Source organism: Schizosaccharomyces pombe (genome assembly GCF_000002945.2).
Source record: "Schizosaccharomyces pombe strain 972h- genome assembly, chromosome: I".
Lineage (NCBI taxonomy): Eukaryota > Fungi > Ascomycota > Schizosaccharomycetes > Schizosaccharomycetales > Schizosaccharomycetaceae > Schizosaccharomyces > Schizosaccharomyces pombe.
Genome location: NC_003424.3, coordinates 2,662,781 through 2,684,631, shown reverse-complemented (window position 1 = coordinate 2,684,631; position 21,851 = coordinate 2,662,781). Strand labels below are relative to the sequence as shown.

Genomic DNA, 21,851 nt, shown 5'->3' with positions numbered 1-21,851 from the left:
TAAATTACCGTTTTTAACCATCGTGCAACGTGGAACACAAAATTGACTAAATTAGGAAATCCCATTTTCAAAAACTATTATTGACTTCATAAGTTATGAAATGAAAAAGTTTTATACAACAGATCAGATGATGATGAATATTGTGCTAGCGTAATAGCATCTCCACTTTTCATCTTTGGAAACTTTTGCAAAGAAGGGATGTGAAAAATCAGCCTTCAACTTATCCTTTCGTAAGTGCAGCTCCACTCCACCCGGGGGTATAGAAATTACGAAACATCTTGAAAAAACGTCAACGAATGCATCAACAAGATCTTAGCATGTTTCGGATATGTCATGGTAAAGTTCGATTGCTTTGTGCATCTCCGTTAGCAGCTGCATCAAGCGAGTATCCAACGATGATCATCTCGATTCGTTTTGTGTGTTCATGAAACCCACGCCTTGCGTATGAAGTTGCCCACTTTGTATGACAATGAGATAATCTTACACTGCAATAAGGCCATATACCCGTAGTTGTTGGTACGACCACTCACATTCCAAAGTCCAACTCAATAGTGAAGAAATTCATCATTGGCAACAAGTCATCAACACTTCGTTGCTGTTGGACACTTCTACCAAACGTTCTTTATTGACAACTTTGAACGGCTTCGGCTGCATTCCCGAGCCCTGTAACGCCTATCTTTCATGTGGCTCGGAATGTAAACCAGAAACTCAGACAAATACCGCTGTTGGATCGCACTGATGATATTTGTTTATCGAGGCTGTGTTCATTTTTCTTAGTCATTTTAGCGTAACGAACTGACACCGAAAAATATCAAGCAATCAAGTAGATCCATCTGTCCAAGCACCAACCACATCTTTGCTCGATAATCAAACTTGGATTACCGATAGTTAAAGGTGAAGGATCGGTTTTGCTGGTTTCATTCGATTTTCCAAACATCGTCGATTCAGTAGACTGGGGTTGAGTCAGTATCCAAGCCATTCTTGCGCTCAATTGATAATTATGGTAGGTTACCCAAATGTTGTATGCCAACTGTATTACTTACCCGTGGTTATATTTTGAAAACAGCGAAACTGTGTAAACAATTTCTGTTTGTTTCTCAATTGTTTGTGGCGTACACGTATTGCAGCTCTCAAGTTGCTATAGTATATTTTTATTGTCTAATAAAAATTTAATGAATTTATTTAGTTGAAATATTTGCAGTAAGAATGTTCATGTTGATATACCATGTAAAAAAGTCACATAAAGTTGAGCAAGCTGAAAAAGAATAAGTTTTCGCCTCCAAATATAAAAATTTCAATTAAATTGTAGAAAATTATAGATTCTTTATAATATCGTAATTTCTTAAGCGGGGCCTATAGTCTTTCATCAACTTTTCACGACAGTCGTTGTTATTCATACCATAGGATGAAGACGATTTCAAACATCCAATATTCGCTTATAATGATGAAATGAACTTCAGTAACCCGTTCAATACATTCATTATATACTGAGATTTCATCTATTATTGAAGCAAGTTTCAATGTTTGGCATGAAGCCGGCTCTAACACTTGTCAGATTTCAAGTACCTGTTTTCATTATTTTTTTTGCTCAAATTTTCAAAAAAAGTGTAATGGCATGTGTTATCAGATATGGTATGCATCATGTCCCTGGTTATCCCCGAAGTAGAACGGGTTCTTGACCGTGCTACCAAGTCGTGTTACTTTTCGATGAAAAACTGGAATTCCCTGCTAAAACTACACGAGTAAAACAAGAAAAAATATTCATCTATTGCAATAACTTGCTCCTAGATTGCCAAAACGAGTACTACGTAAACAAATGTGAAAGAAGCAGAAAAGACTGCTAAAGTTGCTTTTAACGAAAATGTAAATAAGAGAAGAAAAGACAACTTTAACGGTTCGATTTTACTACAATATGAATATTAATTAAACTTCATAAAGCGAAACTGAAAAACTAAATAAAATTTGCTCTACAGCTATAAATCAGCTGTTAATATTCAAGTTTTTATCAAGACAGCACTATGAGCCTGAGATTACCACCCTCAAGGACTAGAAACCAAGTAGTGGATTGCTTCCGTTCCTTAAGTCATCCTATCGTGATCCGCCGAAATAATCGTAAGCCTTCAATACACTCTTCATATGTTCCCTGATCAAGTCCAAGTAGTGCCCCACCCTTCCCTACTCTTGAACACTTATATCCGCTCCTCCAGCATTCATGTTGTCCTCTGCCAAACTTATCTTGGCCAATTCCGTCTTTTGGACTACTCTGCATAAGAACTCAGCATTGTTTTCGATTTTAGGAATTGCTGGGATCCTGTTTGTATTAATATTGTAGATCGATATTTTGAAACATCTGTAGGCCTTCTATATAGTGGGTTGTTCTACATATTATTTATTTATTCATTCATCTTTCTTTGTTTTACTTACTGTTCTCCATATTTTTATCTGATTATACAGGGTTTGAATTAAAATCCGTTAGTTTATTTTATTCTACCTTTTTCAACTATTTGACCGCCCCAATATTTCCATTTTTACTTTCTCCTTTCTTGTTTCTTCTCTCTTTTAATTTATGAAAGTTCAATCCTTATTCGAATATCATTAACTTAACCTTTATTGGATTTATACATCACGAATCTTATACACTTTACATACTTTCTTTATTTTACGCTCCCCTTCGTTTCTTTTTCTTTGTCTTTACCTTTTTTTATTGCTGTTACTCAAAACGTCTTGTAACTTACATTTGTTATTTGTGTTCTTGTGCTACTTCCCATTTTTTTTTCAAGGTCCGTCTATTTCCGTTCCACGTTTCACTTTTCTGTTCTACAATACACTCAGAAAAGTGCTTTAGGTTATTTATGAGGCACTCTTATTTTATTAATTCGTTTCCAGTATCTATTTTGTGATCACACCCTATTTTGTATCGTGGTGTCATTCACTTTTTCCTTTACTTATTCCAAATTTCATGCTACTTTTTCGACATTTATTCTACTTTTCATCATAAGTATTTCAGATTTTCTGAAGTTGCTATTATTCAGTCTGCAATTTTACTTTTGGAAAGCCTTTTCCCTTAATAAAAGGTTAGATTTGAATGGTGAAGCGACACAAAAATACTATTGGCGTATGGCGTCTTGGGAAGACTTTAGGGACTGGTTCCACTAGCTGTGTGCGTCTTGCCAAGCATGCTAAAACTGGTGATTTGGCTGCCATCAAAATTATCCCTATTCGATATGCCTCCATAGGAATGGAAATCTTAATGATGCGTTTGTTGCGCCATCCTAATATTCTTCGACTATACGATGTTTGGACCGATCATCAGCATATGTACTTAGCACTCGAGTACGTCCCTGATGGTGAGCTTTTTCACTATATACGCAAACATGGACCTTTGAGCGAAAGAGAGGCTGCGCATTATCTTTCCCAAATTCTTGATGCTGTAGCGCATTGTCATCGCTTTCGCTTTCGCCATCGGGATTTAAAACTTGAGAATATTCTCATCAAGGTAAATGAGCAACAAATTAAAATAGCTGATTTTGGCATGGCCACTGTTGAACCAAATGACTCTTGTCTTGAGAATTATTGCGGCTCTTTACATTATTTGGCTCCCGAAATTGTATCTCACAAACCATATCGTGGAGCTCCTGCTGATGTTTGGTCTTGTGGTGTCATCTTGTATTCATTGTTGTCGAATAAGCTCCCCTTTGGTGGTCAAAACACAGATGTTATTTATAATAAGATTCGCCATGGCGCATATGATCTTCCTTCTTCAATTTCTTCGGCTGCGCAAGATTTGTTACACAGAATGCTAGATGTAAATCCAAGCACGCGTATAACAATTCCGGAAGTTTTTTCTCATCCATTTCTAATGGGCTGTACATCATTGAGCTCTATGGATAGCACTACCCCTCCTACCCCTTCACTGTCAATTGACGAAATTGATCCATTAGTAGTTGATTGCATGTGTGTGCTTTGGAAAAAATCATCCTCTAAAAAAGTCGTTCGTCGTCTTCAACAGCGAGATGATAACGACGAAAAATATGTGTATAAAGTTTTATCCGAGATTTTGCGCGATGATATGTTGAAAAAACAACGTTTTGATGAAAATAAATATCTCAGTCTTTACGATTTAATTCACGACAATAATCTTTTCACCAAAGCTTCTATTTCAACAACATCGTTAGTAAAATCCAATGTTTCGACAAACTCTCGCAAAAGTAGTAATTTTGAAGATGAACTTGCTAGAAGAGTTTCTAGTCCGCTTTCAGCCTTAAATCAAATGTCTCAATCTCCAATACCGATCAGGGTGTCTTCTGACAAGGATTATGACAGCTATGCCTGTCATGAAGTAGTTTCAAACCCATCGACTTTGGATGATGACTATAATTATATGTTTGTTTGTCCACCAGAAGAGTATACTTATTCAACTGATAATGTTAGAACTGATTCTCTGGACTTACAATCTCTCCCCACTCCTACCCTTGAGCAATTAGAATCCGTACCATTCAATCGGTATGGCTATGTCCGCATCTTTCCTAGCACCACTCTGTCTAGCACAGCCAGTGGCTACTACACTCCTGATTCACTTTCAACTCCTGAACCATCAATAGATGGGCTAACCAATTTGGACGATGTCCAGGTTGGAGGCTTTGTTCAAGGATCAGGCAATCAAAATAGACGTCCCATATCTTTTCCTGTAATCAGTAATATGCAGCCGAACATAACTAATGTGAGATCTGCTTCTGCTCCTTTATGTTCATCTCCAGTTCCAAGTCGGAGATATTCTCAATATGCTACTAATGCAAGATATACTCCCAGAAAAGTTTCTTCCGGTTCTGTATTACGAAAGATTTCTTCATTCTTTCGGAAGGATTAAATAGGAATTTTTTCAAAAACACAGTCTTCTTCCTCAAAATCAACCATTAATGTCTATACTGTGGGCGGCTATTCAAATGTTAAGATCTGTTTATAATTTAATGAGGATGATAATTATTTTTTTTGGATCTCCCGTCGTGTGTACCTGTACCTTTCTACGAATTTAATGATCTTTTTTGGCAATTGGACCTTTGAGTCTATTAGCAATTTAATGGTTTTAGGGTTTTACGTTATATATCTGTTAATGATTTGGGCACACTAGTTTATATATGTAACTAATGAATATCTTCTATTACAATCGCTTTCCAGAAATCAGTAGTCTGTATAAAGTAAAATTTTGTTGTGAACATTAGTTTTATATGAAATTTGGGTGTTTTTATGTAATAACGTCTGTTGGTTTTTGAAAATTGTCGAATATTCCGGAGTGTTTAGTAATAAAATTGAGGTTTAAGAGTTATCGCAATAAATAAAATATGAAGAAATAATTCCTATAAACGTTTACCTCTTTAGAAAGTTTTTATACACTGTCTACGTTTATATATTAGGTATGTTGTACGGTGTATATCTTGACTAAATGTAAACAAACGCGACGCGCCGTCAACCGCAACGTGTCGCGTAACTTCAAATTTATATGCAACGCCAGTATCTATTGCAAACACTCATTCCCAATCAAGAATTCTATTGTCTGTGAAATTACACAGTTTTATAGTTTAAACATGAGTTTTTTCGTTCAAAAACTTTCTGAAAAAGCAACCATTCCTACTAAAGGCTCTGCAAATTCTGCTGGATATGATTTGTACGCGGCTGCTGAATGTATAGTTCCAAGAAGAGGAAAAGTTTTAGTGGATACCGATTTGGCAATTGCTGTTCCTGAGGGGACTTATGGTCGTGTTGCTCCAAGAAGCGGATTAGCTTCAAAACATAGCATTGACACTGGCGCCGGTGTGATTGATGCAGATTATCGTGGCCATGTTCGTGTTTTACTTTTCAATTACAGTGATGTTGATTTTCCTATAAAGGTCGGAGACCGGATAGCCCAACTTATTTTGGAAAGAATTGTCAATCCACCAGTCATACTTGTAGAGAGCTTAGAGGCTACAGTCCGCGGTGCTAATGGCTTTGGAAGTACCGGTGTTTGAGGCCGCTTTTAAAACATAACCTGCAATCAAAGGTTTGGACACTTGTATTTTATAATGCTATTTTGTATATTCGGTATGAAAATTCTTCAATAAATATTTTTATTGGGTGAAGTAACTGAAAACTTTGCAATTAAAGGAATATAGGAGTTGTAAGCTGCTCTCGTAAAGATACAGTAATTATAACGAATGATGTTATCAGACAAAGCTGATCCTTAATTTAGGTGTACATTTAGAAAATGTACGTAGAAATTCTAACTACCCGTCGTAATAGGTAAAAAAAAAAATAGAATCATCCAAGATTAAGCCTCAGTTTAGAATCACCGAGATACAAAATCGAAAATTAAAATATGTGCATGGGGGTTTATACCTAACGTGACTTTCTTTTACCTTGATTATTGCCCAGTATGAAATGATGATTAAATTAAAGTAATTAAAAACCCCTTTACATTCTGATGCAAAGCAAGGAACAATTATTAAGAAATGACTTAAGAATGTCAAATAAGTAGCAAAAGTGTAAAGAATTAAGAATGCTCTCGTCTCAAAATACGAACATTGTCCATAAACAACTGTACCCTCCGAAACAAAGGAGCTTCCATTCCATCTTTGGCCTTTTGAGCACGATCTCTCAAATCCGCGATGTTACCAAACTCAACTTCTAGCTCATGACGTTCAGTGGTATCGTAAACTGGGTCATTTTGAGTAGTTTTAGTCAAATCAATTTTAATTTCCTGATGCACATAGCCAACGCGATCTTTAAGTCGTGTCAAACTTGGTTGTTGATTACCTGAAGGCATTGAAACAGGTAATTCGTCGCTGATGGAAATTCGTATATCAAAAGCATCATTAGGGCAATATAAAAATAAATCAGCAACTCTTCGCTTTTTCACACAGGCCAAAACTTGATTGTCACTTTGATTTTTTGAGACGCGTATTTTATCTCGTGAGTTATCTTCAGTTTCATAGAACAAATCTACTTGCTTTGTATGCTTATAGGCAAAAGGAAGCCGTCCAGGTTTTTGTGAATCACGAAATGCCTGATTAAGAAACTCATTCAAATATTTATGCTCGGAAGCGGTCATATCACTTTCAAACCGAGTACGAAGATTAAATTCCGGGTTTAAAATAGTTTCATTCATCACCGGAAACTCAAATCGATTTTGAGTTTCCAAGTCAATTAATGTACCAAGTTTCGCCTCAATCTAAAATAAGAAAAAATCAGTTAGTAGAACGTATGACTAAAAACATTTACCAACCTCCACATGTTCAACAGGTTCAGTTATCAAATAATGTGTAAGAAAGTTTGAAATAACTTTAGTCGTATCTGGAACAATCGGTTTATTTAAGAAGTTCATTTCTATCTTTGGTACAGCTACGGATTTTGTCCTTTTTCTTTCGACTTTATCGTGTTCCACAGCATTTTCATCTATCTTTCTTTTTTCAATAGAAGGCAGTTCGTTTTCTTCATGTAATAAACCTTTAAGGTCCATTCGTGATGAATTCGTACTTTTCTTAGTTAATATGGTTAGTAGGTGTACTCACTTAACGTGTACATCCACGTTGCTAAGTTTGTCCCAAAACTGAAGTCAACTAAATTGTTCAATAGCATTACTTTTAATTATACATTTCTTCTTGTAAACATATTAATTGATTCTGACACTGTCACTTTCGGTAGTTCCTTTTTGCCGTTTAGTACTTAGTATACCGACAGGTTGTTTAACATATGCAAAAAGGATATATTAAAAATGGGATTTGTTGAATAAAATAGTTTGATGTGAAATTTTATCAGATATAATACGTATGATTACCGTTAAGTATGAAAACCGTATAGAAACTTACAATAACTTTATAACCGTTCGTGTCGATTTCGTACCTCTATCTGGATGAGTTAGGTTAGGCTACGTTCGTAATTTGTTTCAGGTATAAATCAAGTGTATCGATGTGTTAAAAGTGTGGAAGTAAAGCTATATTGAACTTATCAAACATTGCTAGCTAAGATGACAATGATGTTGATCTTCTTGTCAAAAACTCAAATACTCGCTTGGCATGTTCAAATGAAGCTACTCAAGATGCTTGGTTTAAATACCTCTTTATATAATTTTCAAACTCTCAACTATCCAGTTTATTGAACTGTTAAACTATCAAAAATTAGTAAAGTGTGATACATTGTAAAGTATGCTATTAACTAATAAGCTATTTATTCAACCCAGTTTTACACACACAATTACTTAGCTTTTTTTGAGCCCTCTAAATCAGTTTAATAACTGTAGTATTAAGCTTTTCCTGGATGTTTTACATACGTTTACAAGGTATGATATTTGACTAGATCTGCTTGCTAGAGCATAATAAATACACATTTGCACACATCAATTGTAGCAATTGTTTGTAAAATAACCTTTCCTAGATAGACAAATTCAAAAAATTTTAGTTGGAATTTTTATCATTAATCTTCTGATTGAAAATATATATAGTTAAAAGTCTAGCTTATCAAAAATATAGACTTTAAATATGAAAATTTGTTACGATTTATGTGTTTTTCCAATATAGTAGTTAATATACAAAACGTACTACGTATATAATGATATTATATTAAGCCATTTTGTGTCGTGTGTGTTATCAATAACTAAACATTCATGAGCACAACCACAGCGAAACGCTCATGGGCTTAACTTCTTGGCTATTTGGAGGGGGGAAGTCCCCTCAAGAACAGCTGAGGGCTCATCAGAGATCTCTTGGTCGAGCTGAACGGGAATTGGATCGTGAACGAACGAAATTGGACCAAAGGGAGCGAGCGCTTATTCAAGAAATTAAAGGTAGTGCAAAAGCCGGAAATACTGGTGCTGCCCGTATTCAAGCTCGGGATTTGATGAGACTAAGGAATAGCCGTAAGAAAATGATGAATGCAAAAACGCAGCTACAAGCTATATCTTTGAGATTACAAGTAAGTCCATTTGATTGATAATCTTCACTATATGAGATTTTTTAAATTTTTTCGTTTAACCATAATGCTAATCTTTTTATAGACGATGAGAACCAGCGAACAGATGATGCAGAGTATGCGAGGTGCTACCAGGGTAAGATTACACTAACCCCATTGTTTATTTCTTCTTTCTGATTTATGGAAGCCGTAAATAATCAATTGAGGATCTTCTGGGTTTTAAAAGAAAAGAATTTCATAATGACTTTCCTTTCACCTTAATATCGAAAAATATAGAACTAACTTTTACAAAGTTATTGACAGGGATGAACAAAAGCATGAATATACCGGCAATGGCTCGTATCACTCAGCAATTCGAGCGTGAAAATGAAATTATGGAACAGAGACAAGAAATGATTGATGAAAATATGGACGATGCTTTAGAAGAAGATGACGAAGAGGAAGCTGATGAACTTGTCAATAAAGTGTTGGATGAAATTGGAGTCGATTTGTCTCAAGGATTGCCAGATGCTGCGACCCAAATTGGTACGGTACCGGAGTTAAAGACTGAAGACAATTTACAAGCCAGATTGGATGAACTGGCAAAGCGTTAATTTTCGCACAAGAGATTAATGGACTTTAAAGATCTTGATTTGTATAGATTTTCTACATTGATTAGTAAAAGTTTTTCTAGGTTAACGTGTAAACTTCAAATACTTCACTTTCATTGAAATCACTTATCACTTACTCTACTAAGTTAAATATATTTAAGTTTCTTGAAAAATTTTTTAGAAGAGTTTACAAAAGTTTATTAAGCTTTATAACCTAGAGATTGTGAATCATTATGTAATGTTATAAAAAAATGCTTGCAACGACCAAACATCGTTTTTGTTTTAATCACTGTAAGTATTAGGAGAGATGGGTTTTTTTATTAAATCTTCAGCAGCAGTCTCTGCTCGGACAAGATCTTTAGCAATTTCAGTAAAATCATCATTGTTCTTTTTATATCCCCATATACGATCTAAACGGCGAGACCAATTGGCTCGTAAATCGCCAATTGCAAACGGAGGAAGAGGAGGCTCCGATAAGCTAGGAGACCAAGTAACTTTACTAACTACTGGATTCTTAGTATCGAGTTTACCTTCGGGATCTTTAGGCTTATCTTCAGTCTTGGGACGAGGAAGATGAATAGTATGAATTTGTACTCCTTCAATATTAGGCCGAATAATGGACCGGAGATTAGTTGAGGAATGCTTTTTAAGCTTAACTGGAATAAGAACTGGTTCCCCGGCGTCAGTCTTTGCATGCGCAAGAAGACGCACATTTGCATAATGTACTTCGTGAGCAATATCAATTACTGGATCTTGGTTATCTTCAGGCTTATTTCGCAAAAGAAAAATTGGTACTTTGACGGATCTCACATTAACCCCCTCTATGGTAATACCGTTTGTGTATTTGTTTGTCTCAACAACACGGCCCCATTTTCCTTTCAGAGGTCCTTGATGAACATATACATAATCCCCTTTAAAAATATGCCAGAAAGGGACTCTGTCAGCTGGCTTTCCAAACGGTAACTCGGGTTTAGCGGATTTATCGTCTTTAACAGTTGGATCAGATTTATTGAGGTGTTCGCGTATTTTGGTTCGCATATGCAACGGTAAAGGCTTTTTCATTTTTAAGACGTTAGTACCAGGGCCTCGGAGCCTTGGAATTAATTTACGCAAGTCTCTCATTCTGCTCAAAAAGTTTTATAATATTTAAATAACTAACGGTGGTACATCACTTGTACAGAGGAATTTACTACGCTGTAATGTTGGAACGAAAGTAAAACCTCTAGACAGGATAAATATGGCCAAATATAAGAGAAAAAATAAGAATGCTATGAAACAGTAATGTGTATCCTGCTGGTAGTTTGCAGTTGTTATTTGAGTACTCTCTTCGTCAATAAGTAAAGAAATGGATCATTGTTACACAAAGGCAACTTTGCGATACGTGGTTAAGTTTCATTATTTAAAATTTGCTTTTGCTTTTGCACGCAATATTCTACAGCTTCGACATCGTTAACCAACATTAAAATGATGTGTACTCGTTAAGACAATGTCATTCTATCTATTTGTTTATAAGTTTAAAATTGAAAATGTTAAGCGAAATCGTATAGAAACGCTTCGCAAGTGGTTGTGTTAATATACTAGGATGTAAGATTGAAGTTTTGTCGGATAACTCAAACTTAGTCGATACTTCTATTGTTTTCTACTTTTTTTTTAGTATTTGCTGAATTTAGGTAATAATTTTTAAAAGCCTAATATCATTCGTGATTTGTAAACTGGTTTAGAAAACCCGACAAATAACTTGCACTTATATTAAATATTTAACCATAAGGTTTTCCAAGATTATGTTAACATCCGAAAAATGATTGGAACCATCCTTTTGCCTTTCAGGCTCGCAAATATCAAATTTTTGTTTAATTTTCAGATAAATCTAAATACCGATATATAGTGTATGGATTGTTAACCTGTTTAACAGATTTAGGCGTTGGATTAAAACACTATAATTAGAGAAGGTGAGAATAACAAAAAATAATCCAAAAAAGTACCCATCTTGAGCAAAATGGTTATTAGTCAACCTGTTGGACAAATTCGTCTAACCAATGTGTCCGTTGTAAAATATAAGAAAGGAGGGAAAAGATTTGAAGTTGCTTGTTATAAAAATAAAGTTACAGAATGGAGAAACAAAATGTATGCATGATTTCATTAAATTAAGCTACTGTAATTAGTGAGAGTCAGCCTTTGCTACAGATAAATATTCTTTAAGATCAGCAGAAAATTATAACAAGCTATCTTTTTGAATTCACGTGTCTTGTCGACTGGTGTCAACAACTCAATAACTCGTACAATTTTTTTTGATCAAAACCATAGCTAACCAAGTTTAGTGAAACAGATCTGGATGAAGTTTTACAAATCCACAATGTGTTTAACAATGTTTCTAAAGGACATGTAGCTAGCCGACAGGATTTGAAAAAGGCTTTTGGTACAGATGATATAGATAAAATTATTTTAGAAATTTTGCAAAAAGGAGATTTTCAAGTAGGTGAAAAGGAAAGACATCATCAAATGTCTTCAACTTATCGCGATATTGTCTCCCATGTTACTGCGATGTGCATGGATCCTAATTCTAAACGACCTTATCCAGCATCTATAATTGAAAAAGCATTATCTGATTGTGGCTTTTCTGTCTCTACCAGTAAAACTGCAAAGTCCCAAGCTCTGGAAGCTATTAAGAAATTGCAAGAAAAAAACGAAATTCCTATCGTCCGTGCGCGTATGCGCATCAGAATAGTGGTGGATGTCAAACAGGGAAAAGCTTTACGAGAGCGTTTACGCTCTTTAGCTGATGAAATTGAAGAAGAAAACATTGATGATGAATATGAGTGCATAGCTCTCGTGATTCCAGGGAATTATAAGTTGATAGATGAACTTGTCCGAAATGAGACCAAAAACCGAGGTATGGTTCAAGTACTCGACATGAGCGAGGCTAGGACTTAAAAAGGTATACAAATAACCTTTCTGAAAATACGCTCTATATGAATTCCCTAATCTGTTTTCCTCCTCCTTTTTGCTTACATTGTTCATTGGCTTTTGGTTTTGAAAAATTTTGCTATTAAAAGACACGTTCTGATTCGTTCTGGTTATCCAGAACATTATTTAATTTATCAATATAGCAATTCAGTTCAGAAGAAAGTAAAAAGAAAGTAAAGAAATGAAATTAAAAGACTATCGTCCCTTTCATTTCTGCTAGTTCCATTCAAAGCACGCATTCAAATGTGAAAATGAAAGTAGCGTGAGTGATTTGTAGAATGTTGAACCCTTACCACAATGCTTTCAGTTGTTCAACAATTTAATGATGAGGATATCTATAGTGTACGATTTCGGATTGTAATATCACCTATTTACAAACAGTAATTGTAACTAAAGTATACATTTTGCTTAACAGCAGTGTGATATAATACTGCGTTAATACTTTTAAGCAAATTTGACGAAATTCGTAGCATGTTCTTCAGATTCGGTATTTTGCGACATGGAATTGGATTGTGCAATAAGTTTTTGAGACTTCAAACCCATCGTATACTTTTTTTTAACTCTCTTTTATTTGTACTTAAGTTGCTCATTCTTATCTCAATTTTTTTTAGTTGCAATTTTTTGTAAGGATTTAAATTATTTCATTCTTAAATTTTAAATTTTGAGAGATTATACGCAACTTATTAAAATGGGGAAGATTAAAAACAAAATTGTCCGCCAACAGCAGTATATGAAGGCTCTTCATCAAAAAAATAAGGACAAGCTTGAAAGAAGAAAAGAACGTGCTAAAGAAGAAGAAAAAGACCCGGAAAAGAAGAGATTGCGACTTTCAGAAAATATTCCCGCTACTATTGAATCGAAACGAGTTTATGATGAAACTATCATAGAGGATAAACCCGATGAGGAACTTCAGGCGGAGTTAAAAGATGATGAGTTTTCTGCATACTTTAGTGAAGAAAGGAAAGTTCCGAAACTTTTGGTAACCACGAGTAAACGAGCCTCTAGAAAATGCTATGATTTTGCATCTGAGCTTTTAGATTGTTTTCCTAATGCTGAATTTCGAAAAAGAACCGGAGATATTGAAGTTCATGAAATCGCAGAAGCCGCTGCTAAGCGTGGTTACACCGATTTACTGGTATTAAATGAGGATCGTAAAAAAACAAATGCATTAACCCTTGTACACTTACCGAATGGCCCTTCGTTCTATTTTACCTTATCGAATCTCCAAACAGCAAAGGAAATTTCAAATCATGGCCGCTCCACTGGTCATATTCCAGAACTGATAATCAACAATTTCTCAACGAGACTTGGTATGACTGTTGCTCGAGCCTTTCAATCATTATTTATTCAAACGCCTCAAATTCAAGGGCGACAAGTTGTTACCATCCATTGTCAAAGAGATTTTCTTTTTTTTCGAAGACACCGTTATGCATTTCGTGAAAAATCGAATATGCCAGATGGTATTGGAACTGGGCTACAAGAATTAGGTCCTCGATTTACCATGCGTCTTCGTATGGTTCAAAAAGGAGTATGGGATAGGAAAGAAGGGGAGGTTTTCTTCGAGAGCAATGCCGGTGAAGAATCAGATAGACGTAAATTCTGGCTTTAAAGACATTTTGTCTCATCTGCGACACGTTGTAAAAAGAAAACAGTGTTTGGGTCATATTTTATTGTTTTCGAGGTAGGGTTTGGGTTTGGTAACAATTCTAAATTTTTGGTTAAAAAAGAAAGCATGGCCTTTCATTTTGTATCATTCGTTTACGGTGAAATTGGGAATGAATAATATGATACATGTAGACTAGAAACTAGGAGACATAATTCTTTAATTCAATTATTGGTTTATTTAAAAATCCTAATTAGATTATACTTGCTCGTAATTAGTGATACATTTTTTTATATACTTGAACTTGTCTATAACACTTTCGAGCACTACCGAAGATATTAATTATACTCATAAAAGGCGCTCGCCTATTTAGAAAGCCGTGGTGGTGTGTCCGTAGGAGTCCTCGTTTCTACGGGGAACCTCCTGTTAATTGAATCGCTCATTGCGGCTTTATATAATGTTTCACTCGTATGCTTCAGTTCCTCGCAAGCAATTTTCATTGCAGAGAATTGGTTTTTTAGAAGATTCTCTCTTTGTTTTTCTTGTCGATATTCGTGTATACGCCAAGCGCGATTAATAACTTCGTGTTTTTCCCACATGTCTGGATTCATTTTCAAAGACCTGACTTTTTTATTTCCGTAAAGAGCTTTTCTAACCAAATCGATTGACTCACTATGATTAGAAGGACCAGATTGGTGCTTTCCCTTTGAGGCCTTAGCCATTAATTGTAACGTAGAACGCATCTGCCAAAAAACTTTTCAACACAAACTAAAGTACTCCTTGAATTTTTTCACGTTGATAGAAAAAAATTTAATTTTCAAAAGTATTAACATAAAACCTTCCTTTAAAAGCTAAAAAACCTGAGTAGAGAAAAATGCGGTAGTAGTAAACGTGTTCAGTGGTATGAAGCTAATTAAGAGAGTAAGTCGTGATACACTAGGAAAAGCCACCAGTACGATATTTCAAAAAAAGAAGTGTTTCATCAAATCCCCTTCAATTTCACACACTGATAAAAAAAATATAGATTATAATTCGGAGTTCATTTAATTGTTTCTGAATTTTCAGTAGCTAAGCCAAACAAAGCATATGCATTTATGGAGATATGTAACCAAACGAAGACATTTAACAAGTAGAAAATATTAAGTTTTAAGTCAAAGCTTTATATGGAGTAGGCCTGATGCTCAATTTTTCTGCTAAGTTTCATGTAAGTAGTCAAACACATTGATAAATCCATATCAGTGTTTAAAGTTTTAATGAATGGATAAGTTATTGTAATAAATACTATCATCAACTGAAAATGGCATGGCAAAACGAAGCTTAAACCTCAATACAATCTACTTCCAGTACGTTTTTCAGTAGAAGTCATGAATTAAGTTGATTTTTTCAGCTTAACACTGTACTGTAAATTTGTCGATTAGCATACCTACATTCTGCATCTGTTTTAGACTAGTCCATTAAAGTTCAATTCCTAGAGGAAAAAATATTTAATACGCTAGTTATACCCAAAAATGTTTGTCAAAATATAAAAGAATAAATTTTTGTATCCCATCGAATAATATGAATGCTGCGAGATATTCTATTCCAAGGCAATATACATACACTAACACCAAACCAGCGACGTTCGGGTACAAACTTCGGAATTCCTTGCTCAAGCATCTATTATAGTGATTTTTGAGATTTTATACAGCTCAAATATTAAATTTCCCCAAATAATGATCCGTTTTGCTCAATATGCTCGATATCCGGTAATTTCAAGGTTGATGAAGCCAACAGTTATTTCACCATTTCAGGCTCAAGCGTTTTCTAGCTCTTCAGTTATGTTAAAGACATTAAATCAAACGATAAGAAATAAAGAGAAACGTCCTGAAAAAACAAATAAGCAATCTGTTGCTTTAGAGGGAAGTCCGTTTCGACGGGGTGTGTGCACGAGGGTCTTTACAGTAAAACCCAAAAAACCTAATTCGGCAGTAAGAAAGGTTGCCCGTGTACGCCTTTCAACCGGCCGTTCTGTTACTGCTTACATTCCAGGTATCGGTCATAATGCACAGGAGCATGCTGTGGTATTGTTAAGAGGCGGCAGAGCACAGGATTGTCCAGGAGTCCAATATCATGTTGTTCGGGGTGTCTATGACATTGCTGGTGTAGCGGGACGTGTCACATCCCGAAGCAAGTATGGAGTAAAAAAACCGAAAGCAGCCTAAACTTCATGACCTCAAAGACTTTCTTTTTCGAAAACCATGATATTCAGAAACGTTATCTTTATAATTATTCCACCTCCTCTTTTGATATCGATTCACAAGGACCTTATTAAAATGACTGAAACAAAAATTTAAATGAGAAAAAAGTTGAGTCAACCCATTTGTCATTTCTCGCAACCTTGCTTCTTGTTGCAACTATACATATTCAATAATCATTTACTCTTGCATGTTTAATAAGCAATTTTTTAGTTGAACTACATCCCCTTTAAACATACAATCATCAAAAAAAGGTAAAAAAGATTGTGTAATTAGGCAATTTCCAGTTATCTAAAAAATTAGCAAATAGATAATCCTTTTGGTTAAAATTTAACCAAATCTATCTAAACAATGATTTATTAAAATGAGGAGGATTTTCTTTTGAGAAATCCTTTTGGAAAGTTTTCTACTTTTTTGATATAAGCTCTTTAAATAAATTTTAAACTTGAGACGCTTTCAATTTTTAATTTGTTCAATTTGGTTTTACTACCGTGCTATTTAATTTTTAACTCTTGAATAAAGTATAAAAAACACCTTTTGGGTGTTGGAAAACGCTTTCCGGTTCTTATTTATATAGTATGCAGTATTGCTAGCACAACTTCACCGTTCAACGTTGCAGAAAAATTTACTAAACGATGAGAAAAATATTTTTTAACAAATCTTGGTTAATTGGATTTCTTGAAAGAAAAAGAAGATTTTATCTTGAACCCGAATAATTCATAAATTTGAGATAATAGGGTATGATGAATCTTATTTTTTACAAACTCAGATTAAAAAAAATCAAATTTCTTTTTGTTAGAATCAATTTACACACACATCTTTGAGATGTCCTGTAATGTTTGTAAATTCCGTACTCTTTTTTGGAATGTTAACAAAATCGTAACAAATTTAATAACAATACACAACCACAATTTTGTTTTAAAGAGACATATAACATCAATCACAACATGCTTTTTAATTCATCTGATATTCAATCTTCATACTATTAACTAATTCCAGGAAATAAATTCACTTTCAAAAAAAACATCTTAACTAAAAGCTGTTAAAAAGCAATTTCATATTTACATGCTCATTTCTACGTACAATTCAAAAAAAGCTAACAGACATCTAACATGATTTAGGCCAAGCCTTTCTTTTCCTTAACAGCTTGGAGGGCGCAAAGAGCGGCACCAATACCACTGCCATCCTTGGCAATACCAATGGAAATCAATTTTTCGTTATCACCGATAAGCTCACGCAAGGCTTCACGGAGCATGTCAACAAAGTGAGGATAGTGTTCGACTAAAGAACCATCAACACCAACATCACTCTTCTTACCAGCGCGGCCGGTAGAAAGATACAAAGAAGCAATGGGAACGGCAGACATACGAGCAGCACGACGGCCAATTGCATGAGCAGCATCCCAAAGGTACAAAGCCTCTTCGTCGCTGCGGAAACGGAACTTGAATGTACTAAGAACGTTACGAACATTCTCAGCAGAACGTTCAACCATCATTCTGGAAAGAACAGAAGTTTCCAAAGACCAAGCATCAGTAATGGAAGGAGGGAAAATACCTTCGTTGAAGTTGTAAACCTTGATCAAGTGGAATAAGGCACGGCGGAAAAGCTCACCGAGATACATACCACCAACGCGCTTCTCAAAGATTTGACGACCAGCATTGGGAGTATCATGATCAAGAAGTAAATCATAACGAGTGGAGTGAAGGCAAGAGAAATCAGTTGCTCCCCATTCCATGTTGATAAGCATATGATCACCAGTACACTTGCCAGCAAGCTTGGGAATTTGGTTCATTTGCTCGACGTAAGCACCGTTGGTACCGGTTCCGAAAATGATACCCATAAAGGTGTCGCTCTCCTTTGAAGTATAAGCACGGGTAACGAGAGTACCGACGGTATCGTTGATGACAGCCTCGATTCTAATAGGAAGGTTACGAGCCTTGAAACCTTCAGTCAAAAATTGGGCAAAGTCCTTGTTGATGGCCTCAGGAATGTTAAGACCCTTGGTCCAACGAAGCAAGTAGCTCTCGGTGATGGAAACTTGGTTGGCGGGATAAGAAAAGGTGAAACCCATAGGAAGGTATTCCTCCTCAGGGCAGCCAAACTTGGAAGGGAAGTGCTCCTTGATGAAAAGCTCAACATGGTCACTCATAAAGTCAATGATGGGCTTAACAGACTCGTTACGAACGCATTCACGGGGCAAGACGGACTTGCTGTGCTTCATCTCATACTTGCCGTCACCGAGAAGTTGGATCCAACAAACACGCAAGTTGGTACCACCAAAGTCAAGGGCCAAGAAGTCACCAGTTTCAGCGCCGGTGGGAAGGGTAGAGATAAAGGCAGGAGCCATAGCAAGCACCTCACCATTCTTTTGTAAACCCTTTTGACGTAATTCGTCAAACTCCTTAACGGCCTCTCTCAAGGACTCGGTAGGGTATTCAAAGTCATTGACTAACTTTTTAACAGCTTGTTGAAAATTAGCCTCCATTGCTTATTATAAATTAATTAAAATTCAAAAAAAAAGGAAGAAAACAAGTGGGAAAAAAAATCGTTAACAGAAATAGTTATCTCTGTTGATGTAAATAACTATTAAAAACACGAAATGAAAAGAAAAGGGGTGAACCACCTATATATTCCTTTCGTAGATTCGCAAGTGAGGCGAAAAGTGTTTTGTAGTTGTTAAGTTCCTTAAAAAGACAGAAGTCGGAAGGAACTATGCAGTAGTTCGGACGATATTTATGTAATTTTTGAGTAAAGCTAACAACTTCTTATACCGTTGCTACCGAACAAAATGGACGAAACCGAAGTTGCCAGAAAAAAGCGCAACCACCAAAGAAATAGGTTAGGTGAGAGAAAAAAGCAGCTCCAAAAAAAAGATACTGGGCTGAAAAGTCAAAGAAAAACGATGCAGAAAGCAAAAAGAAAAACAAAATGCAAGGAGTTTCCTTTTGCAAAGTTGACTATGGAAAAAAGGTTCAAATGAGTTTATACAATACTGGCTTGTCTACCGTCAAATCCGACGACAAAGCGAGAAAGGCTGTAATGTAAAATGCAAAGGGACTTTTAAGAAAAGGCAACGTAACACAAATTTCCCGAAAGTGCAATAGGGGGAAATTTTGGGAAAATCAAGGTAGTAATGGAATAGTAAAATTGTATTGCAATGTGATTGTGTGTGTGTGTACTAGCACTACTAAAAGTATTGCACTAGAGCTAAAAAAGAAAATAGAAAAAAAAAACTGATGGGCTGAACAGCGACTCGTCAATCCAACAGGCTTAAAACCTTTCTTTCTAATTAATTAACAGGTTTCTTAAAAGCGAAACACGATGGATAATAAGAAGGGAGGATTGTTCAAAATTGCAAAAAAGCTCCGGAATGGCACAAAAGTTTGGGCGCGGGCGGGATACTTCAAATGCAAGTTACTAAAGATAACGACGACCGGGGCACCTTGTTTGTTTGCTGGTCGATTGAAAAGGCGGTATGACGCTACTTTTCAAAGTATGGTAGAGATCTTTAGACAAGAAATAGCCAATGACGTAACTTGTGGGCGTGTGGAGACCGCTTTGCTATACTTCGTTAACAAGTTTTTCCGAAGTGTTGGATGTTTCGGAAAGGGCAAGGAGAGAGAAGTAAAGACAGACAGACAGAGAGATACAGGCAGCGGAGAGCAAAGAATAAGGCTAGAACGGGATACCGAAACACTGTACCAGAGTCAACTTCGGATAAACCAAGTGAATGGATGGATGAGTGGATGGATGCAAATTAGCTTGATTTTGCAATAAAAAACAAGCAGGGGTAAAGCAAAGGCGAGCGTGCTGCGCTAAGCTGAGAATAACGAAATTAGTTACGAAAGAAAAACACCTACTCGCGTTAATGACAACGAGCGTATACACTGATCAGCGAAAGGAGCGGGCAATTAAGCAGGTTGAAAGGAGGAATTGGTCCTGTCTGGTAGTGGGCGTGAAAACAAATTGTAATCTACGTTTGGGGAAGTTTGGCGCTCTTTAAATAGCTAAAACAATTGCGATTTACCCCGCGTTGATAATTTAGAAATGGCCAATTAGCCCGAAATTAGATCCTTTTTACTCCGTATTCCATCAAAATAATCGACGCACGGATTGGGGAAAGTGTGAGGAGTAAACCTAATTCTGTTGACATGCTGTTGAGTTAGACCATTTTGTGTCAAGTTTGTTACTGGCTTGCTAGCTCCATATCGGCAAACTAACTTTGTCTTTTCCGAATGTTCTCTATCCACGTTCAGCCCCCTTAAATGCCCGCCATCGGCTTAATTGAATGTATTGCTGCGGGGTAAGTCTATTCCGTCTCACTTAACCGTCTCGGAAGCCTTCGTCGATCGACTTCCGCTTCACACCACTTTTCCACTCGCTAATGCCCGCATGGGACAAAAGTTTGTCCGAGCTTACTTCTTTGACCAGGCTTCCGTACTGCACTTCATCCTTTCCCCCCACATCGGGTTTATTTTCTCCACTGTTGCTCTTCCCAAGTCATAAGTGATGGTTTGAAAAGGGATGCCCACTATCCCCCCACATTGCCTTTCATTCCTAGATACCCATCCCACCTGTCTGGGCATCATGATGGATGTGTGGGGTTACTGGTAAAGTTAGCTTTGCTAGTCGCAGAAATACTTACCTACATATTTTGAGGAGATTTTTCGCTTGGGTAATAGCTTGCAAGGTAAATCGTTTGTTTTGTAAAAAGAAATACGTACATGCGAAAATGCGACCCGGAAAAAAAGCCCCATTTGTTTGTTTATTTATGCGGGACCCGTTTCGTCAAAATTAAAGCCGATGCTGATGCTGATGCTGATGCCGATACTAAACATGGTAATGTACGATTATATCCATTAAATATGTATTTATAGCAGTACTTTTCTATTAATCCCATTGTTGTGAATATTGAGATTTTTATACAATTTTTTATTTACCTTTTTCTTTAATAAAAAAAAAAAAATCTCCCCTCCCCCCATTGCAGACGAAATTTTGTGCGCTTTTTTCTATAATACTAATTGTTGCTTGTGTTGAGCAACAATATAGCATCATGTACAAATTAGAAAATAAAAATTCGATTTGTGATAAGTTGTCGGAAGAATAAACTTTGAAAATGTACAAACGTTTTTTCCTCTATATTGACTCTTAGCGATGTGGAAATGGCAGTAGCCTTGGTTTTTTGCTACTCTAAAAGAGTTTGATTTGTTACACTTTAAATGTTTAAAAACTTATTTGTTTGATTTCTTTTAATAACACTAATGTCTAAACAAATGCAATACATGCAATTTTATTATCTACTTTGTTTCTTGCAAAACTGGTCTACCAGCATTTTCTTTTGTATACAAGCTTTAAAATTTTTATTTAATTTCTGACTTGAGTAAATTTTAAGCAAACAATTTTAACAACATCTCTAGTATTTCTGCAATTTTCAATGTACATACATTTTTTTTTTATAATATCTCACAAAACTATTTGTAAATACGTTTACCGACCTGCTTATCATTTAAGAAATTGAAT

The 21,851-nt window shown here is 35.8% G+C and overlaps 11 protein-coding genes and 18 long non-coding RNA genes across 29 annotated transcripts; 17 read left to right on the top strand and 12 right to left on the bottom strand.

Moving 5' to 3' along the window:
* Positions 1–45: 45 nt before the first annotated feature.
* SPOM_SPNCRNA.844 lies at positions 46–2,094 on the bottom strand. Its single transcript, NR_151226.1, has one exon. It is a non-coding gene; the product is annotated as a non-coding RNA (long non-coding RNA).
* SPOM_SPNCRNA.3204 lies at positions 1,440–1,796 on the top strand. Its single transcript, NR_192571.1, has one exon. It is a non-coding gene; the product is annotated as a non-coding RNA (long non-coding RNA).
* Positions 2,095–2,224: 130 nt separating the features above from the next.
* Positions 2,225–5,164, top strand: cdr1 (serine/threonine protein kinase (NIM1 family) Cdr1/Nim1). Its single transcript, NM_001019304.3, has one exon. It carries the CDS (start codon positions 3,086–3,088, stop codon positions 4,865–4,867), a length of 1,782 nt encoding a protein of 593 aa, NP_593874.1. The 5' UTR covers positions 2,225–3,085; the 3' UTR covers positions 4,868–5,164.
* SPOM_SPNCRNA.3203 lies at positions 4,497–4,778 on the bottom strand. Its single transcript, NR_192570.1, has one exon. It is a non-coding gene; the product is annotated as a non-coding RNA (long non-coding RNA).
* Positions 5,165–5,340: 176 nt separating the features above from the next.
* On the bottom strand, positions 5,341–7,546 carry pct1 (RNA 5'-triphosphatase). Its single transcript, NM_001019302.3, has 2 exons — positions 7,259–7,546; positions 5,341–7,204 (listed from the first exon to the last, which is right to left on the bottom strand). Exons 1-2 carry the CDS (start codon positions 7,490–7,492, stop codon positions 6,527–6,529), a joined length of 912 nt encoding a protein of 303 aa, NP_593872.1. The 5' UTR covers positions 7,493–7,546; the 3' UTR covers positions 5,341–6,526.
* dut1 (deoxyuridine 5'-triphosphate nucleotidohydrolase) lies at positions 5,524–6,114 on the top strand. Its single transcript, NM_001019303.3, has one exon. It carries the CDS (start codon positions 5,583–5,585, stop codon positions 6,003–6,005), a length of 423 nt encoding a protein of 140 aa, NP_593873.1. The 5' UTR covers positions 5,524–5,582; the 3' UTR covers positions 6,006–6,114.
* On the top strand, positions 6,235–7,782 carry SPOM_SPNCRNA.3202. Its single transcript, NR_192569.1, has one exon. It is a non-coding gene; the product is annotated as a non-coding RNA (long non-coding RNA).
* A 101-nt stretch (positions 7,783–7,883) lies between these two features.
* Positions 7,884–8,085, top strand: SPOM_SPNCRNA.3201. Its single transcript, NR_192568.1, has one exon. It is a non-coding gene; the product is annotated as a non-coding RNA (long non-coding RNA).
* A 562-nt stretch (positions 8,086–8,647) lies between these two features.
* did4 (ESCRT III complex subunit Did4) lies at positions 8,648–9,795 on the top strand. The gene is made up of 3 exons (NM_001019300.4): positions 8,648–8,943; positions 9,026–9,076; positions 9,234–9,795. Exons 1-3 carry the CDS (start codon positions 8,662–8,664, stop codon positions 9,531–9,533), a joined length of 633 nt encoding a protein of 210 aa, NP_593871.3. The 5' UTR covers positions 8,648–8,661; the 3' UTR covers positions 9,534–9,795.
* On the bottom strand, positions 8,685–9,109 carry SPOM_SPNCRNA.3200. The gene has a single exon (NR_192567.1). It is a non-coding gene; the product is annotated as a non-coding RNA (long non-coding RNA).
* On the bottom strand, positions 9,292–9,536 carry SPOM_SPNCRNA.3199. Its single transcript, NR_192566.1, has one exon. It is a non-coding gene; the product is annotated as a non-coding RNA (long non-coding RNA).
* Positions 9,694–10,839, bottom strand: mrpl40 (mitochondrial 54S ribosomal protein uL24m). The gene has a single exon (NM_001019299.3). The coding sequence runs from the start codon at positions 10,650–10,652 to the stop codon at positions 9,813–9,815; it is 840 nt and encodes a 279-aa protein (NP_593870.1). The 5' UTR covers positions 10,653–10,839; the 3' UTR covers positions 9,694–9,812.
* Positions 10,062–10,592, top strand: SPOM_SPNCRNA.3198. Its single transcript, NR_192565.1, has one exon. It is a non-coding gene; the product is annotated as a non-coding RNA (long non-coding RNA).
* A 214-nt stretch (positions 10,840–11,053) lies between the features above and the next one.
* Positions 11,054–11,267, top strand: SPOM_SPNCRNA.3197. Its single transcript, NR_192564.1, has one exon. It is a non-coding gene; the product is annotated as a non-coding RNA (long non-coding RNA).
* A 230-nt stretch (positions 11,268–11,497) lies between these two features.
* On the top strand, positions 11,498–12,731 carry sdo1 (SBDS family ribosome maturation protein Sdo1). The gene is made up of 2 exons (NM_001019298.3): positions 11,498–11,654; positions 11,849–12,731. Exons 1-2 carry the CDS (start codon positions 11,527–11,529, stop codon positions 12,459–12,461), a joined length of 741 nt encoding a protein of 246 aa, NP_593869.1. The 5' UTR covers positions 11,498–11,526; the 3' UTR covers positions 12,462–12,731.
* Positions 11,668–13,091, bottom strand: SPOM_SPNCRNA.3196. Its single transcript, NR_192563.1, has one exon. It is a non-coding gene; the product is annotated as a non-coding RNA (long non-coding RNA).
* rpf1 (Brix domain-containing protein Rpf1) lies at positions 13,030–14,339 on the top strand. Its single transcript, NM_001019297.3, has one exon. It carries the CDS (start codon positions 13,183–13,185, stop codon positions 14,101–14,103), a length of 921 nt encoding a protein of 306 aa, NP_593868.1. The 5' UTR covers positions 13,030–13,182; the 3' UTR covers positions 14,104–14,339.
* Positions 13,245–14,262, bottom strand: SPOM_SPNCRNA.3195. Its single transcript, NR_192562.1, has one exon. It is a non-coding gene; the product is annotated as a non-coding RNA (long non-coding RNA).
* mrpl28 (mitochondrial 54S ribosomal protein mL40) lies at positions 14,264–14,981 on the bottom strand. Its single transcript, NM_001019296.3, has one exon. The coding sequence runs from the start codon at positions 14,817–14,819 to the stop codon at positions 14,463–14,465; it is 357 nt and encodes a 118-aa protein (NP_593867.1). The 5' UTR covers positions 14,820–14,981; the 3' UTR covers positions 14,264–14,462.
* SPOM_SPNCRNA.3194 lies at positions 14,386–14,879 on the top strand. Its single transcript, NR_192561.1, has one exon. It is a non-coding gene; the product is annotated as a non-coding RNA (long non-coding RNA).
* Positions 14,982–15,175: 194 nt separating the features above from the next.
* On the top strand, positions 15,176–15,540 carry SPOM_SPNCRNA.3193. Its single transcript, NR_192560.1, has one exon. It is a non-coding gene; the product is annotated as a non-coding RNA (long non-coding RNA).
* Positions 15,541–15,699: 159 nt separating this feature from the next.
* mrps12 (mitochondrial 37S ribosomal protein uS12m) lies at positions 15,700–16,551 on the top strand. The gene has a single exon (NM_001019295.3). It carries the CDS (start codon positions 15,810–15,812, stop codon positions 16,296–16,298), a length of 489 nt encoding a protein of 162 aa, NP_593866.2. The 5' UTR covers positions 15,700–15,809; the 3' UTR covers positions 16,299–16,551.
* Positions 16,552–16,772: 221 nt separating this feature from the next.
* Positions 16,773–17,061, top strand: SPOM_SPNCRNA.3192. Its single transcript, NR_192559.1, has one exon. It is a non-coding gene; the product is annotated as a non-coding RNA (long non-coding RNA).
* On the bottom strand, positions 16,913–17,142 carry SPOM_SPNCRNA.201. Its single transcript, NR_150623.1, has one exon. It is a non-coding gene; the product is annotated as a non-coding RNA (long non-coding RNA).
* Positions 17,143–17,236: 94 nt separating this feature from the next.
* Positions 17,237–19,009, bottom strand: hxk2 (hexokinase 2). Its single transcript, NM_001019294.3, has one exon. It carries the CDS (start codon positions 18,814–18,816, stop codon positions 17,449–17,451), a length of 1,368 nt encoding a protein of 455 aa, NP_593865.1. The 5' UTR covers positions 18,817–19,009; the 3' UTR covers positions 17,237–17,448.
* On the top strand, positions 17,608–17,977 carry SPOM_SPNCRNA.3191. Its single transcript, NR_192558.1, has one exon. It is a non-coding gene; the product is annotated as a non-coding RNA (long non-coding RNA).
* Positions 18,298–18,766, top strand: SPOM_SPNCRNA.3190. The gene has a single exon (NR_192557.1). It is a non-coding gene; the product is annotated as a non-coding RNA (long non-coding RNA).
* A 643-nt stretch (positions 19,010–19,652) lies between the features above and the next one.
* On the top strand, positions 19,653–21,644 carry mug114 (the record flags this gene model as incomplete). Its single annotated transcript, NM_001019293.3, has 1 exon — positions 19,653–21,644. One exon carries the CDS (start codon positions 19,653–19,655, stop codon positions 20,106–20,108), a length of 456 nt encoding a protein of 151 aa, NP_593864.1. The 3' UTR covers positions 20,109–21,644.
* SPOM_SPNCRNA.200 lies at positions 20,580–21,217 on the bottom strand. The gene has a single exon (NR_150622.1). It is a non-coding gene; the product is annotated as a non-coding RNA (long non-coding RNA).
* Positions 21,645–21,851: the final 207 nt, after the last annotated feature.